The 16108-nt window shown below is 45.8% G+C and overlaps 1 protein-coding gene across 6 annotated transcripts; it reads right to left on the bottom strand.

Moving 5' to 3' along the window:
- Positions 1-2217: 2217 nt before the first annotated feature.
- On the bottom strand, positions 2218-15823 carry LOC127486343 (DNA repair protein RAD51 homolog 3-like). 6 transcript variants are annotated; one of them, XR_016224099.1, is made up of 6 exons: positions 15592-15818; positions 12301-12422; positions 9735-9911; positions 8967-9115; positions 6979-7071; positions 4869-6667 (listed from the first exon to the last, which is right to left on the bottom strand). XR_016224099.1 is itself a non-coding variant. In XM_089317990.1 (5 exons), the coding sequence occupies exons 1-3, from the start codon at positions 15707-15709 to the stop codon at positions 9010-9012; spliced, it is 483 nt and encodes a 160-aa protein (XP_089174116.1). In that variant the 5' UTR covers positions 15710-15823; the 3' UTR covers positions 4869-6667; positions 6979-7071; positions 8967-9009. The 6 variants fall into 6 exon arrangements, 4 of the variants coding, with proteins under 4 accessions (XP_089174117.1, XP_089174116.1, XP_089174119.1 ...); XR_016224100.1 differs by lacking the exon at positions 12301-12422 and adding an exon at positions 13298-13463 and having other exon boundaries at positions 15592-15709; XM_089317990.1 differs by lacking the exon at positions 12301-12422 and having other exon boundaries at positions 9653-9911; positions 15592-15823.
- Positions 15824-16108: the final 285 nt, after the last annotated feature.

The raw sequence follows: 16108 nt of genomic DNA, 5'->3' as shown, positions 1-16108 counted from the left end.
CGGTTGGAATAGCCGACAGCAGGCTGACCCGTCCATTCCGACGCCTGTCACCGGCCACACTGCGGCCCAGGCAGGCGGCGGGACTCTGGTGACAGGAGCATCACGTGTGACAGAAGACATCACGTGACGCAAAGTAAAAGGAGCCCTGAGGATTTTCCTTCTACTCGGAATCCCTGCCCGGTTGACCCTCCCGCACTCCCAGGAAGACCCTCGGCCGTCCCTGAATGTGCTCACCTGACCTGTCAGGACACGGCCATGTGGGGTGGCTGCTGCGGCCTCCGTCTCCACAGGAAACACAGCCCATACCACCGGGCCTTCCCCACGCCCACTCCCCTTCCTCACAGCCCCGCGCCTTCCCCACATCCCCTCCCCTTCCCCATGGCCCCTTTCCTTGCCCCACCCCTCCCCTTCCCCATGGCCCCTTCGCCTCCCCCACAGCCTCCAATTTCCACAGCCCCCTCCCCTTCCCCCTCGCCCTCCTCACTTTCCCCTGCCCCTTCACCTTCCCCACAGCCTTGGGGCAGGGGTTCTTTTCCTACAAGTCCCTTGTCTTGTAGACTGAACCCACTTTTTACACTAAAATCTCTTCATTTTCTTGCAAACACTCAAGCAGCAGAACTGCAAGGGCATGGGTAAGGTTTCCCACCAGCCCCCCCCCCCAGCCCTGAGGAACCAGGAGCAGGATTTTGGATGTTGAGTGTACAGGGCCTGGTATAGGAGAGAGATCCAAAGACTGGGCTTGTTGCCAGCCTTGATCCTGTCTCTGCACTTGCTGGCTTTGTAACCTGTGGGTTTGAGTGAACTCACTAAAGATTTCTTTATAACACCTATGAATTATAGTTTTGGAGGTGTAACCAAATGTGTACATGCTAACTGAATTAATTTATGGGAAACAGTTAAAACAATTACAGATACAGTCAGTCAAAGAGGGGGCAGTGGTTCAGTCGCTGCCTGTGACCCTCATCTACATGGGCACCGTTCAGGGTCCTGGCTGCTCCACTTCTGATTCCACTCTCTGCTGCTACTCCTGGGGAAGGCAGCAGAGGGTGGCCCAGTGCCTGGGCCCCTGCCGCCCCTGTGGGAGCCACGGATGGAGTCCTGTCTCCTGGCTCCAGCCTGACACAACCCTGGCTGCTGGAGCCACTTGGGTGGAAGACCTCTCTCTCCCATTCATATTCACTCATATTCTTTCTCTCCCTCTCTCCCTCCCCCTCTCTCTTTCCTTCCCTCCCTCCCTCTCCCCCTCCCTCTCCCAGTTGTAACTCTGCCTTTCAAATAAATATTAAAAAGTAAAAACGAAATATTGAGCTGGTTATATAGAGTGCACGAACACTGTCCTCACCCAGAATGAGAATTAGGTGAACCACAGAGAAAGCTGAAGCAGTCCCCAAGCCCATAAAACTGAGTCTGCTGCTTCATAAATGACTTCTAGGCCAAGTCCATCCTTTCTGGCTTCCAGACCAGAGCTGTACAAATTCCCAAGCACACAACTGCCTGGCTTCCCAGGACAGAAGTCGCCAGAAGCATCCTCAGGCTCAGGGATTCGCCTGGAGGGTCGACAGGACCCAGCTCAGCAGCTCAGTTTTATCAGGGCCACCATGAATGGGCACAGATTGGGATTAGCAGAGGGGTGAACAGTGAGGGGCAGGCTTCCATGGGGAGTGGGCTCACGCAGGAAGCACGCCTGTGACAGCCATGTGTGTTACCGACCTCAGCTGCTCTGGCTCCAGGACCTTGAGGTCAAACCATAGGGCACTCTCTGTGGCCTGGGAGATCGAGTGGGCAGCTAGGATGGCCCGCATGCTCGGTGTGGCTCTGCTGATAGCTGGCCCCTGAGCAGCGATTTCTTTGGAAAATGCCAGATTTAAGCAGCAAGAGCCTGGTGAGGGACACCCTGCCACTGACCGCACTTCCCAGCAACTTCCAATCCCAGAGCAAAGGTGGCTTCCCGGATGCCTCCCAGAATCCCTGGAAGCCCGAGGCCCCTCTGGCATGCGATTTCCGAGGTGGCTGACCCATGGAAATGTCAGCAGACCCAGCGAGTTCAGCTTCCACTGTGCTGCGGCCGGTATGCATGGCCACAGCCAATATGTCCCCTTTTCTTGTGAATGAGTAGGTAATTTTAGTGGGAAAATTGTTTAACATTTAAATACTTTTTTTGTCTTTGTGCTTCTCTGCTTTCAAATAAAAAATTTTAATTCACATAACAAATTCTAAAACACACAAAATGTCCTTAGAATGTGTTTAAAAAAAATGAAGTTATACAACTGACTTAACAATCCTGAATTGTATTGAGATAATTTAAAATGTCCTTTTTCAGTACACAAAAGAAAAACAATTCAAGCATACAGAATCTACAAAAATATTGATATTTTCCTAAGAAATATGAATGGAACCTTGTGTTTGCCAAAAAATGTAGATTTCTACAGACATGAGAGTTTACTGTTTAAAGATTGCATGCAGCTGTGAATCAGAGAAAACTCCTACCGTCTGCCTCCTATATCTACAAGGCACCTGCTTCTCATATGGAATTGTCCAGAAAGGACTAGTACAGGGGAAGTTCAGCCGGGAACAAGTTTTCATGTTTTCTGGTGCCATGCCTGTAAGTCAGGCACCCGGGGCCTCCAGACACCACACGGGAACAAGATCCTCACCACACAAGAGGTAGCTTCACTCACTGTACAGTGTCCACCTCAAAAAAGAAAAGAGTTTTAAATTTCTTTAAGATTTATTTACACGGGCTGGTGGGGGGGAGAGAGAGAATGAATCTTGCTGCTGTCGGGTCACTCCCCAAATGCTGGGCTATCTCAGCATCACAATCCAATGTACTCTACACTCAGCAGTAGGCTCAAGGCTCAGCACTTAATTCATTCATAGCAGTTTGCAAAGAGCACAGGGAGATTCCCCCAAGAAAAGGGAAAAGCTTGCAGGAAAGATTCTGACAAATAAGATTAAGGAGGGCCTCTGCCTGCCCAGATGGCATGTTGGGCTGCTTCCTTCTGCTGCAAAATCAGCGTCCCACTGGGCAAGCGTAACTGCACATTTAAGACTGCCCCCTCACACGCTATCATTCAGACTTCTGAACAAAATATTTTTAAGGAAAAATGGGCTGGCACTGGGGCGCAACGGGTAAAGCCACCCCCTGCAGTGCTGGCATCCCATATGAGTGCCTGTTCTAGTCTCAGCTGTTCCACTTCTGATCCAGCTCTCCAATATGGCCTGGTAAAGCAGTAGAATGCTGCCCAAGTCTCTGGGCCCCTGCACCCACATGGGAGATCTGGAGGGAGTTTCTGGCTCCTGGCTTCGGATCAGCTCAGATCGGGCCATTGCGGCCAACTAGGGAGTGAACCAGCAGATGAAGACCTCTTTCTCTCTCTCTCTCCCTCTCTAACTCTTTCAAAATAAATGAATAAATAAACCACTGAAAATAACCTGGGGTTATTCAACCTGATATGTGAATGAAAAATTTTTATTTTGTTAGGGTCCAAAAAAGCCCACCACCCAAGGAACGACTCCAAGAGACTTTTTCTCTCATGCAGCCAGCAAAGGGTTAAATTTATTGATCCAACATGTTGGGGCCCTCTGACAAGGACAGAGGAGCAGTGAGGAACTACAGCATAGGGTTTATAAAGGCAAAAACCGCAAAATCAGGAGGAGGGAGAGAATACACGGTTGCTAAGCGGTTGCTAAAATCTTACAATCAGCAATTATGATCTTAAGACATAGACAAATCACATCTTCATTATTAGCCCAGGTAACCCAGGTGCAACCTTTCTACTTTTAAGCTTGAGCAATCATGCTAGGGGGTTTTTGTGCATTGCCAAGGGTGATGTAGTGCACTGCTATTGTCCAACTATTTGAGATCATAGTTTCAGACCAGAGTCTCACGGTGCGGGGGTGCAGTCCCAGAATGGAGTCTCAAGTGCTCCAAAATGGAGTCCCCACTGTCAAGGTGCTACTTTACTCTGTCTTATTTTTACAGCTGCACCAGGAAGGTTTAAACCTGTAAGCTTAAGCTTAACTTTTGACACCCGCACATATACAATTTTAACTCTTCAATTTAAAAGCAGAGAAGCACTGAAGAATTAAAATTGCAGGCCTAAACATCCTTCCCCAAAGCTTAAATCTCTACTTAGTATATACTAAATTGATCTTCTGTATAAAAAGATAATTGAAAATGAAGCTTAATGAAGAATGGGATAGTTGCAGGTGGGAGGTTGGTTATGGGGGGGGAGCTGCTATAATCTAAAAGTTGTACTTTGGAAATTTATATTTATTAAATAAAAGTTAAAAAAAAGACCCAGGGGGCTTGGCTTAGCAGGTAAAACACTGCCTGCAGTGCCAGCATCCCATATGAGCCCCGGTTTAACTCCTGGCTGCTTCACTTCCAATCCAGCTCTCTGCTATGGCCTGGGAAAGCAGAAGATGGACAACTCCTTGGGCCCCTGCACCCATGTGGGAGACCTGGAAGAATCTCCTGGCTCCTGGCTTTGGATCAGCCCAGTTCTGGTGATTGCAGCCATCTGGGGAGTGAATCAGCAGATGGAAGACTCTTCTCTCTCTCTCTCTCTCTCTCTCTCTCTCTCTCTGCCTCTCTGTAACTCTGCTTTTCAAATAAATAATAAATATTTTTTTTAAAAAAAAAGAAGAAAATGACTGGTGAAAAAAATGTCTCTTTGTACATTAAGTAGGTGTAATGTAGTTTCCTGATGCTTGACTAATTGAGGTGTTAATTTTGACTTGAAAATCTTTTTCATAAATGATTTTAAAGGAAAATTTGGATTTTAAAAGTATTAAACTATTTTTGCATGATAAAAAATTATAAAATCCCTAATACAGTGAATGACTTTAAGAAATTATGAGATGCTGACACAGTAAAGGCAAACACTCAGCAACATCCATAAACACACAAGTAGTGAAAAGAGGGACATCAACCGTAAACCTTAGTAGGCTAATTATTTATGCTAAGATTCCAGCAGTACCCATTAGATGTTAAGAATCAATGCTAAGCAGGATATGAAATTTGTGAATTTTGTAATTTCCCATGTGTGTATATTAGTTTATCTGCATTCTAATGTTTTAATGTTCATAATTAGTTGTCTAACATTTTAAATTTTTCTCTTTTAGATGAAGAAAGGTCAGATATAAAACAGAAATACAGCAAACTATTTTAAATAAAAAACACTTTTGGGTGGGTCATTTTAATTTTAGAAGACATCTTGTAATTCCTCTTAAATAATAAACAGAATTAGTTTTTTGAAAAAGACAGCAGACTGACATCAGCAAAAAGGCAGAGTATGAAACTCCTCGTATAGAAACACTAGGTTCTCTGAATGGGGCTCTGTAAATTGGATTAAGAAAAGATCTAGAGAAAAAGAAAAAAAAAACAACAGAAGTCTATTAACTTCAGCATCACCCATATAACCCATGGGAGTCCAGAGATGAGTAACTCAAAAGTTAAGTTAGTAGGGCTGGTGCTGTGGCACAGCATGTTAAGCCACAGCCTGCAGCACCAGCAACCCATATGGGTGCCAGTTCAAGTCCCAGCAACTCCACTACCAATCCAGCTCCCTGCAAATGTGCCTGGGAAAGCAGTGGAAGATGGACCAAGTTCCTGGGCCCATGCATCCATATGGGAGACCCAGAAGAAGCTCTTGGCTCTTGGCTTTGGCCTGGCACAGCCCTGGCCATTGCAGCTATTTGGGGAATGAGCTAGCAGATAGAAGATCAATCGATCTCTCTCTCTCTCTCCCTCTCTCTCTCTCTCCTTTCTCTGTAACTCTACATTTCAAATAAATAAATAAATAAATACATCTTTTTTTAAAGGTTTAATTAGCATCTGGACTTATAAACATTTTAAAAGATGTGACAAGACAAAAGAAAAATACCTTGAGTCTTTAGGGGCAGCATTTTGTGGGACTGCAAATATATAGGAAACCAAAGGAAGATCAAGGCCAGCCAATGGAGCAGGCATTTGGCACAGTGGTTAAAATGCTTGCTGGGATACCCACAAGACAAACTGGAGTACTAGGGTTTGAGTCCCGACTTTGCTCCCAATTCCAGCTTTCTGCTAATGGGCATCATGGGAGGCAGATGATGGCTCAAGTAGTTGGGTCCCTGCCAACCATGGGGGAGGTCTAGATTGAGTTCCAGCTTCTGGCTTCTTTGTGGGAGTAAGCCAATATATGGGAATTCTGTCTGCCACTCAAACAAAACATTTTTAAAAAACAAAAAGACCAACTGGTAAAGTTAGGTAGATTCTTCAATTTCTCTGGTGCTGACTCCAGGCTAAGGGTTGAAAGTTGTGTCAGGAGATTAACTTTTGTCTTTCCTGATACCAAGAGGAGACAGAAGGCCAGCGCCATGGCTCAATAGGCTAATCCTCTGCCTTGCGGCGCCAGCACACTGGGTTCTAGTCCTGGTTGGGGCGCCGGATTCTGTCTTGGTTGCCCCTCTTCCAGGCCAGCTCTCTGCTATGGCCTGGGAGGGCAGTGGAGGATGGCCCAAGTGCTTGGGCCCTGCACCCACATGGGAGACCAGGAGAAGCACCTGGCTCCTGCCTTCGGATCAGCGCGGTGCGCCGGCGGTGGCGGCCATTGGAGGGTGAACCAACGGCAAAGGAAGACCTTTCTCTCTGTCTCTCTCTCTCTCTCACTGTCCACTCTGTCTGTCAAAAAAAAAAAAGAGGAAACAGAACACATTTGTACATTTATGTCCTGCCTGAGGAACATAGAGAGGACAGCTTTCCTTTATCTGCTTTTTCCCAATTGCCCACAGCTCAAAATAAGCCTGCTGCCAAGTGGCATATTTTAGTATGGCATATTCTGCTAGCATACAAAGGTCTTTTAGTAGATACACAATTCATACTAAATACTAAATTTTAGTAGATACAACAATTAATACTAATACTAAATGAGACATGAAAATAAAAATGTGAGGGACAATGTGGAGATGCAAGTGGGTTAAGCCACCACCTACCATGGACTCCTTCCACTCCTGGCCCAGCTCTGGCTGTTGCAGAAATTTGAGGAGTGAACCAGTGGATGGAAGATCTCTGTCTCCATCATTCTGCTTTTCAAATAAATTAATAAATCTTTAAAAAGTAATAATAAAAATGCCAAGCTGATTATATTCATCTAAGGGAAATACAAACATCCAAAGAAAAACATTTTTTTAAACATCTAGAGAAAAGAATAAGGACTGCCAAAACTAAACTAAAATAAAGCAAAAGACAATAGTCACAGCTAGGACAGGCACCTGGCCTCGTAGTTAAGATGCCTGTTAAGATGCTTGCATCACATATCAGAGTGCATGTTTCTTGGCTCTGCTCCCGATTCCAGTTTCCCTGCTAACTCATACCCTAGGAGGCAGCAGGTGATGGCTCAAGTAGTTGGATTCCTGGCCCCCAAGTGGGAGATCTGGACCCTGTTCCCAGCTCCCAGCTTTAGCCTGGCCTGCCTGTGGCCATTACAGGCATCCGGGGAGTGCTAGAGAAGATGAGAGCTGTCTCTTAGTAAACAAATTTTTAAAAATTTGTACATATGAGAAACTATAGAGAAAACCACAAGGTAGAATCCAACAGTATACATGTCAGGATTCAAGAAAAACTATATATAAATAAATTTTAAAAGGTCAAATCAGAGACCATTTACTTTTTTTTTTTTTTTTTTTTTTTTGACAGGCAGAGTGGACAGTGAGAGAGAGAGACAGAGAGAAAGGTCTTCCTTTGCCGTTGGTTCACCCTCCAATGGCCGCCGCGGCCAGCGTGCTGAGGCCGGCGCACCACACTGATCTGAAGGCAGGAGCCAGGTGCTTCTCCTGGTCTCCCATGCGGATGCAGGGCCCAAGGACTTGGGCCATCCTCCACTGCACTCCCGGGCCATAGCAGAGAGCTGGCCTGGAAAAGGGGCAACCGGGACAGAATCCGGCGCCCCAACCAGGACTAGAACCTGGTGTGCTGGCGCCGCTAGGTGGAGGATTAGCCTATTGAGCCGTGGTGCCGGCCAAGAAACCATTTACTTTTATAATTGAAAGCAAAAAGCCGGAACACAAATTACCTTTTCAAAATTTGCTTTAAAATCAAATACTTGGGGCTGTCATTGTGGCACAGTTGGGTTAAGCTGCTGCCTGCAATGCTGGCACCCCATATGAGTGTCGGTTTGAGTCCTGGTTGCTCTACTTCCAATCCGGCTCCCTGCTAATGTGCCTGGGAAAGCAGCAGAGGATGGTCCAAGTACTTAGGCCCCTGCCACTCACAAAAGAAACTCAAAAAGAGTTCTAGACTTCTGGCTTCAGCCTTGTCCAGCCCTGGCCATTGCAGCCTTTTTGGAAATGAATCAACAGATGGAAGATCTCTGTCTTTGCCTCTAAGTCTGCCTTTCATTTTTTTATTTTTTTTAATCCTTATTTTTTCATCTTTTAACTCTGCCTTTCAAATAAATAAATCTTTAAAAATAAAGTATTTCCACATTGTAAGCACAAAAAAAAGCTTCTCAAACACTTTAATGATACAATTAATGGAATTATATACTACTCAAAGCTCCAAAAGGTCAGTCAGTGTAGCATTTCAAACATTTCCAGAAGTGCTTTTCATAGCCATAGCTACATTTGGTTTTGGAGAAACCAATGTGGAAATCAATATATACTGAATGCATTTTAACATGTGCTTATATTAAGGTGTCCAACTTTAGCTTACACCTGGCAGGATGGAGTATATTAATTTGAAGTCAGACATTGAGAAACAAAGCCCCTGCAGTAAAAAGCAAGGGTCATAAAAGCAGAAAAAAAAAGGTCAGATCAGGCTGCGGCCCTTCTCATTTTGTAACAGACATCTGAGAGTTTACCAATAGTACAGTCAAGACATTAAGCTTCATGTTCCAAATGGCCTCTTGCTGAGGTCTGTGATGGGCAAAAATGTAAATTACTTTTATTGTACAGAAAAAAAGGGGGCCATTTTGCTAACTTACCATCTTCCATGTGTGCTCCTGATATTAGGTGAAGTAGCAAGCTCTACCACTCTATCAACCATAAAACTTCCCTCTGTATCAATAAAACTGCTTCACCTGCTACTCCTCCAAAACATTCTGATAGCTGCACATCCACTGCCAGCTGCATGCTGTTAAGACAATTACATCAAATCACCAAATCTTTATCATGATAACCAAACTCCAGATAATTATTATTTAGTATTGCTAAAATAAATGAATGAAAATATTTTTATACTCTCCAGAGTAACAGACAGCTGTTTCTCCATTGCCCCAGATATACTCATATGAATATGCTTGGATTAAGGTGGAGATATGCCTATAAAAGCACAATTATGGACTTTTTAATGGTTTTTACAGCTTCTGTTCTTTTCTTATTATACATTAATTTACTTTCAAACAATTGACTTTCAACTATATTTTAAGAAGTGAATAAAGTAAAAGACTGCACATTTATCCTAATGACCATACTACAAAGTTTCAAGGAAATATTTCCTGTAAGATAATTACATCAATTTATCAAGATGGGGCACTGAAGTAACACAAATGGTAAACTGGTTTTCGCTTGAAACACTCACACAGGAGTCTCCCAATAGTAAACCCACAGAACAACTGTCTTAATCAATGTTTATTAAGCCCACCCTTCAGAGGGGAACATTTTATTTTACCATAATTGTGTTTTTCCAACACCTGGTGCACCACAAATTTCTGTTGTTTTCATTAAGGGTATTCCACCCCCAAGAATATTACCTACTGCTGAACAGAAGGTAATTATGAAGCTCTGGGTATGCTCCTGTTCAAGAAGTACCAATGCTGTACACTTCTTGCCTGACTCAGATGTACCAGCATATCTTGGTTTATTTGTAGGACATTCTCTTCTTATAATTTGCAGAGTTTCTAAGGCTTCCTCTTTAGATATCCCAACTTCTGAAATGAAAATAAGAAAAAAATACTGACTTCAGAAATTTAAAACAGTCTAACACATAATGGGTTTCACTAATCTTGATTTTTAGATAACACTGATGCTATGAGTAGAGTACAAAGAAACCGTAAAAATCTAACATCTTGGACCAGTGTTGAGAAGTAGCTGGTTAATGCCTGTGATGGCATTCCACATGGATGCCAGTTCAAGTCCCAGTTGCTGCACTTCTGATCCAGCTTCCAGCTAATGCAGCTGGGAAAGCAGTGAGAGATGGCCCAGGTGCTTGGGCCCCTGCATCCTTGTGGGAGACCTAGAAGAAGCTCCTGGCTCTTGGCTTTAGCCTGGCCCAGCCTCGGTCATGGTAATCATTCAGGGAGTGAACCAGTGGATGGAAGATTTTTTTTTCTCTCTCTCTCTTTCTTTCTCTAATTCCACCTTTCAAAGAAATAAATCTTGAAAAAAAGTAACATCTTAACTATCTACTATTAACTTTTTACTTCTTCATTTTAATAAAGGCATCTGTTTTATTAGTCATCACATAAATATTTATTACCTCAGAAACAAAATTAAAAGAAGTTATAGCTGAGTATCCACAAAAGCATCTCAGAAGTAGAAACAGGTAGGTATTTGGCACGGCGGTTAAGAGACCTGCGTTCCAGTTCAGAGTGCCTGGTTTCAAGTCTGGGCTCTACTCCCTATTCCAGCTTCTGATTAGTGTGCACCCTTGGAAGTGGTGGTGATGGCTTAAGTACTTGGGTCCTTGCCACCCTCATGGAAGACCTAGACTGAGTTCCTAGTCCTTGTTTCAGCCTGACCCAGGCCCCGCTATTGAGGGTATTTGGGGAGTGAACCAGAAGATGGAAGCCCCCTGTCTCTCTGCCTTTCAAATAAAATGAAAATAAAGGACATAGAAGTAAATTGTACTTTCACTGTCTCTTATGAAGCCACCACTATCTTGCTCTCATAAAATATACATATGCTTTTTCAAACAAGGATGAATGACTTCTTTAACTTCCTAAAACAAAGTATAACTTTAAGAAGTACATGTCAGGGCCAGTGCTGTGGCGTGGCAGATGAAGTTGCCACCTGCAGTGCCGGCATCCCCTACAGACAGATGCCTGTTCAAGTCCCGGCTACTACACTTCTGGTCCAGCTCTCTGCTATAGCCTGGGAAAGCAGTAGAAGATGGCCAGGTCCTTGGTCCCCTGTGCCCTCGTAGGAGACCTGGAAGAAGGTCCTGGCTCCTGGCTTCAGATCAGTGCAGCTCCAGCCATTGTGGCCAGCACCAGTGGATAGAAGACCTCTCTGTCTCTCTCTCCCTCTCTGCCCCTCCTTCTCTCTCCGTGTAACTCTGACTTTCAAATAAATAAATAAATCTTTTAAAAAAAAATACATGTCAGCATTGTGGCAGGCAAAACTGCCTGCAATGCCAGCATCCCACATGGGTGCCAGTTCAAGACCCAGCTGCTCCACTTCTGATCTAGCTCCCTGATAATGGCTTAGGAAAGCCATTTGGGGAGTGAACCAGCAGATGGTACGTGCTCTCTTTCTCTCTCTTTCTGTAACTCTGCCTTTCAAAAAAAAAAAAGTAGTGTGGCTAGCAGTGTAGAAGATATTTAAATTCCCTTCAGAAAAACAGACAGTGTTCAGGTAATCTGGACAAAACTGGGACACATCTCCTGCAGTCAGAGCAGTTCCTTCTATTTTGAAGGTACAAAGCGTATTTCAGTCACTTCCATCTAAGAGTCCCGTCTTGGGGCCAATGCTGTGGCCTAGCAGGTAAAGCTGCCACCTACAGTGCTGGCATCTGCATGGGCGCTGGTTCAAGCCCCAAATGCTCCACTTCCAATCCAGCTCTCTGCTATGGCCTGGGAAAGCAATGAAAGATGGCTCAACTGCTTGGGCCCCTGCAACCACGTAGGAGATGTGGAAGAAGCTCAGCTCTGGCCTTTGTGGCCTACTGGGGAGTGATCCAGTGGATGGAAGACTTCTCTTTCTCTCTCCTTTCTCCCTCTGCCTCTCTGTAACTCTGCCTTTCAAATAAATAAATAAATCTTAAAAAAAAAAGGGCAGGGAGTTGGAGCAGCAGAGCATTAAGGACTTAAACTTGTGTTCTAACAATGCAAGCAGTGGCTCAACCCACTGTGTCACAACACTGTGCCTCCCTGCCTTGTATTATTCAAAAGAACTTTTCATGGAAACATTGATATAAAAATTTCATTTCATGGCAGGGGCTGACATCGTGGCACAGCAGGTTAAGCCTCCACCTACGATGCCAACATCCTATAAGTGCACTGGGTTAATCCAGGCTGCTCCACTTCTGATCTAGCTCCAGCTCCCTGCTAATGAACCTGGGAAAGCAGCGGAAGACAGCCAAAGTGTTCAGGTCCTTACCACCCACTTGAAGACCAGGATGGAATTCCAGGCTCCTGGCTTTGGCAAGGCCCAGCCCCAGCCATTGCAGCCATTTGGAGAGTGAACCAGCAGATAGAAGATCTCTGTCTCTCCCTTTCTCTCTGTAACTCAAAAAAAATTTTTTTAAATAAACTCCTAAATCACTCCAAACTTTTAATGAGAACAATTATTCAATGCACAAATTTTTTTTAAAGATTTTATTCATTTTTATTTGAGAGGTAGAGTTACAGACAGTGAGAGGGAGAGACAGAAAGGCCTTCCTTCTGAGGTTCACTCCCTGAATAGCTGCAACGGCTGGAGCTGCACCAATCCAAAGCCAGGAGCCAGGCGCTCCTTCCAGGTCTCCCACATTGGTACAGGGGCCCAAGGACCTGGCCCATCTTCTACTGCATTCCCAGGCCATAGCAGAGAGCTGGATTGGAAGTGGAGCAGCTGGGACCAGAACTGGTGCCCATATGGGATACCAGCGCCGCAGGCAAAGGATTAACCTACTGTGCCACGACGCCGGCCCCAATGCACAAATATTTTTAACATTATATTTATTCTCCTCAACTACACGGTTTCATTTCTATTTGACAATGTGGCCTGAAAACAGAAAAGATGCTACAGAAACAAACAATGGTAAGTCTGGCATCATGTCAGTTTGATAAATCAGTGACTGACTTAAGTATATGAACTATAATTTTGGTAGTAAGAAAAGGTAACAGTGGGGCCAGAGTGGTAACATATCAGGTTAAGCCACCACCTGAGACACCTGCATCCCAAATTGGAGTCCCTGAGTTTGAGTGCAGCTCAGCTTCCAATTCTGCTTCCTGCTTATGCACATCTTGGGAGGTGGCCAGTGATGGCTCACGTACTTGGGCCCCTGCCACCCACATAAGAGATTCAGACTGAATCCAGGTTACTGACTTCAGCCTGGCCCAGTCCTGACTGACGAAAGTGTTTGAGGAGTGAACCAATAGTTGGAATAACTTACTTTTAAAAAAAATTATTTTTCGCCAGCGCTGCAGCTCACTTGGCTAATCCTCTGCCTGTGGTGCTGGTACCCCAGGTTCTAGTCCCGGTTGCTCTTCTTCCAGTCCAGCTCTCTGCTGTGGCCCGGGAAGGCAGTAGAGGATGGCCCAAGTGCTTGGGCCCTGCACCTGCACGGGAGACCAAGAGGAAACACCTGGCTCCTGGCTTCAGTTCGACTCAGCTCGTTGGCCGTAGCAGCCATTTGGGGGGGTGAACCAATGGAAGGAAGACCTTTCTCTCTCTCTCTCTCTCTCTCTCTCACTGTCTGACTCTGCCTGTCAAAAAAATTTTTTTTTTACTTGAAAGAGTTAGAAAGAAATCTGTCTGCTGGTTCACTCCCAAAATGGCCACAACAGCTGGGGCTGTGACAGACCAAAGCCAGGAGCTTCATTTGGTCTCCCATGTGGGTGCAGGGGTCCAAACACTTGGGCCATCTTCCACTGCTTTCCCAGGCACATTAGCAGGGGGCTAAATTGTTAAGTGGAGTAGCCAGGTCTGGAAATGGTGACCATATAGAATGCTGGCATCTCAAGCTGTGGCCTAACCTGCTATGCCACAATGCCAGCCTCCTCTCTTTTTCAAATAAAGTTGATGCCCAAGAAAAAGCACGTTTAAGTCAGATTGTTCACATTGTAAATCCTGACTGCACCACTTACTATGTTAAATTTTTGTACCTCACATTTTTTTCTTTTGTAAAATAAAAATGAAAACAATGCACGTAAAAATCTTGGTAAGGGGCCAGCATTGTGGCACAGTAGGTTAAAGCATCCACCTGCAGCACCAGCATCCCATATGGGCACTGGTTCTAGTCCCAGCTGCTCCTTTTCCAATCTCTCTGCTACAGCCTGGGAAGGCAGCAGAGGATGGCCCAGGTGCTTAGGCCCCTGCACCCACAGGAGAGACCCAAAAGAGGCTCCAGGCTTCAGATCAGCCCAGCTCCGGCCATTGTGGCCATTTGGGGAGTAAATCAGCGGATGGAAGACCTCTCTGTGTCTCCTTCTCTCTGTAACTCTGCCTCTCAAGTAAGTAAACATTAAAAAAAAAAAGGCTTGATAAATACCAATGTCATCCAAAACAATCAATAATTGCTAGTAATTATTACTGGGTCTCTCATTTCTTCTTCGGAAACCCTATTTATTGAAAGAAAAAGAGCCCATCAAACTTTAGGGGACACAGTCTGTGGGATGACTACTTAAATAGTTAAGGTTGGGTCTACAAGTTATTGTTCAGTGGTAAACTGAAACCTTATCTCCCACTGTTAAGGGCATTAGCTTGAAGTCTGTTTCATCTTCTTCCATGGAGATGCGCAGGTCTGGGCATCACATATTGCAATATGCACAGCGAGAGCATTACAGGATGCAGTGGTTCCCTCCAATACATACAACCACGGCGCTCAGAATGTAAGGTTTTAGTCTTTTCAGTGAATTACACAAGGGGTGTCTTCTTTCTACTTCTTTTCTCACTCAGTAGCTCTACCTACACGAATCCTACATGTCTCAAAGAATTCTCATCCTTGGAATTTTGGAGCGGAGAATAAGATTAGCTAGTCTTGGGCCAGCAGGCAGCTCAACAGGCTAATCCTCCGCCTAGCGGCACCAGCACACCAGATTCTAGTCCTGGTCCGGGCGCCGGATTCTGTCCCGGTTGCTCCTCTTCCAGGCCAGCTCTCTGCTGTGGTCCGGGAGTGCAGTGGAGGATGGCCCAAGTGCTTGGGTCCTGCACCCCATGGGAGACCAGGAGGAGCACCTGGCTCCTGCTTTTGGATCAGCGTGGTGCGCCGGTCGTGGCGGCCATTGGAGGGTGAACCAACGGCAAAGGAGACCTTTCTCCCTCTCTCACTGTCCACTCTGCCTGTCAAAAAAAAAAAAAAAAAAAGGATTAGGTAGTCTTTCTAGTTTCCCGTTCTGTCTCCACTAGTTCCTAACCTAGTTATGAAAAGTCATTTAACCTCTTCAAAACAAGAGACCGGCTCTCTCATCTGCATATTGCACAAAATCCTAGTAAAAGCGTTCTTTTGGGCATGAGAGAATCCTCAACTCATCCAGGAGGCGCTAAGACAAAGAAAGCAGCCACAATTCGTGTGACCATTCAGACAACTGTTAAGCGGAGTCAAGAAAGTGTTTCTGGGCCTAAACGTGGCCATGAGGGGCGGCGGGACGTGGCGGCGGAGCCTGGGCTGCATCAGCCTTGCAGGCGGGAGCACGCCGCCGCGGGCGGCTCCGACAGCGGCCAGCGCGTCGCCACCTCAGCAGTTACCTTTGCTGAGCTGCGAAGGCTTCACTTCCAGGAGCTCCTCAGCCGTCTGGAAGCCCGCAGTCACCAGCTTCACGCGCACCGCCGGCGACAGCGGAAAACTCGCTAAACCCCGCTGCATTTCAAAACACGGCCCCTCCGCGCGCGCAGGGTGGGGCTATACTTCGGACCGCAGAAACTCGCGCCCAGAGACGGGCGTGCGTGTGACGTCACACGCAACGCGCGGAGGGGGCGGGTCTGCGGCCTGGCCGCTTGCGGGTCTGGCCTTCTCGGCCGTGGGAAGATGTGCCAACGTTCGCATCCGCGGCATTTCCACTGCGATTCCTCCAAATCTCGTGCGTGGTTTCCTAATCAGACGTATATTATGACGTATAAATGGGTTTAGACCGTAGGGTGGACAGCCAGGCCCAGTGGGCTCTGCACACATTTCCTCGCCTTCGCCCTGGCCTGTCTCATGGAAGGCTGGGTCATTTTATAGAAATGATCTCCCCGAATGGGAGCAGTGGGAAAATGAGGGTAC

Source organism: Oryctolagus cuniculus, chromosome 17 (genome assembly GCF_051225735.1).
Source record: "Oryctolagus cuniculus isolate XC-2025 breed Fujian yellow rabbit chromosome 17, ASM5122573v1, whole genome shotgun sequence".
In the NCBI taxonomy this organism is placed as follows: domain Eukaryota; kingdom Metazoa; phylum Chordata; class Mammalia; order Lagomorpha; family Leporidae; genus Oryctolagus; species Oryctolagus cuniculus.
Note: the sequence above shows the minus strand (reverse complement) of the source record. Positions and strands in the feature narration are given on the sequence as shown.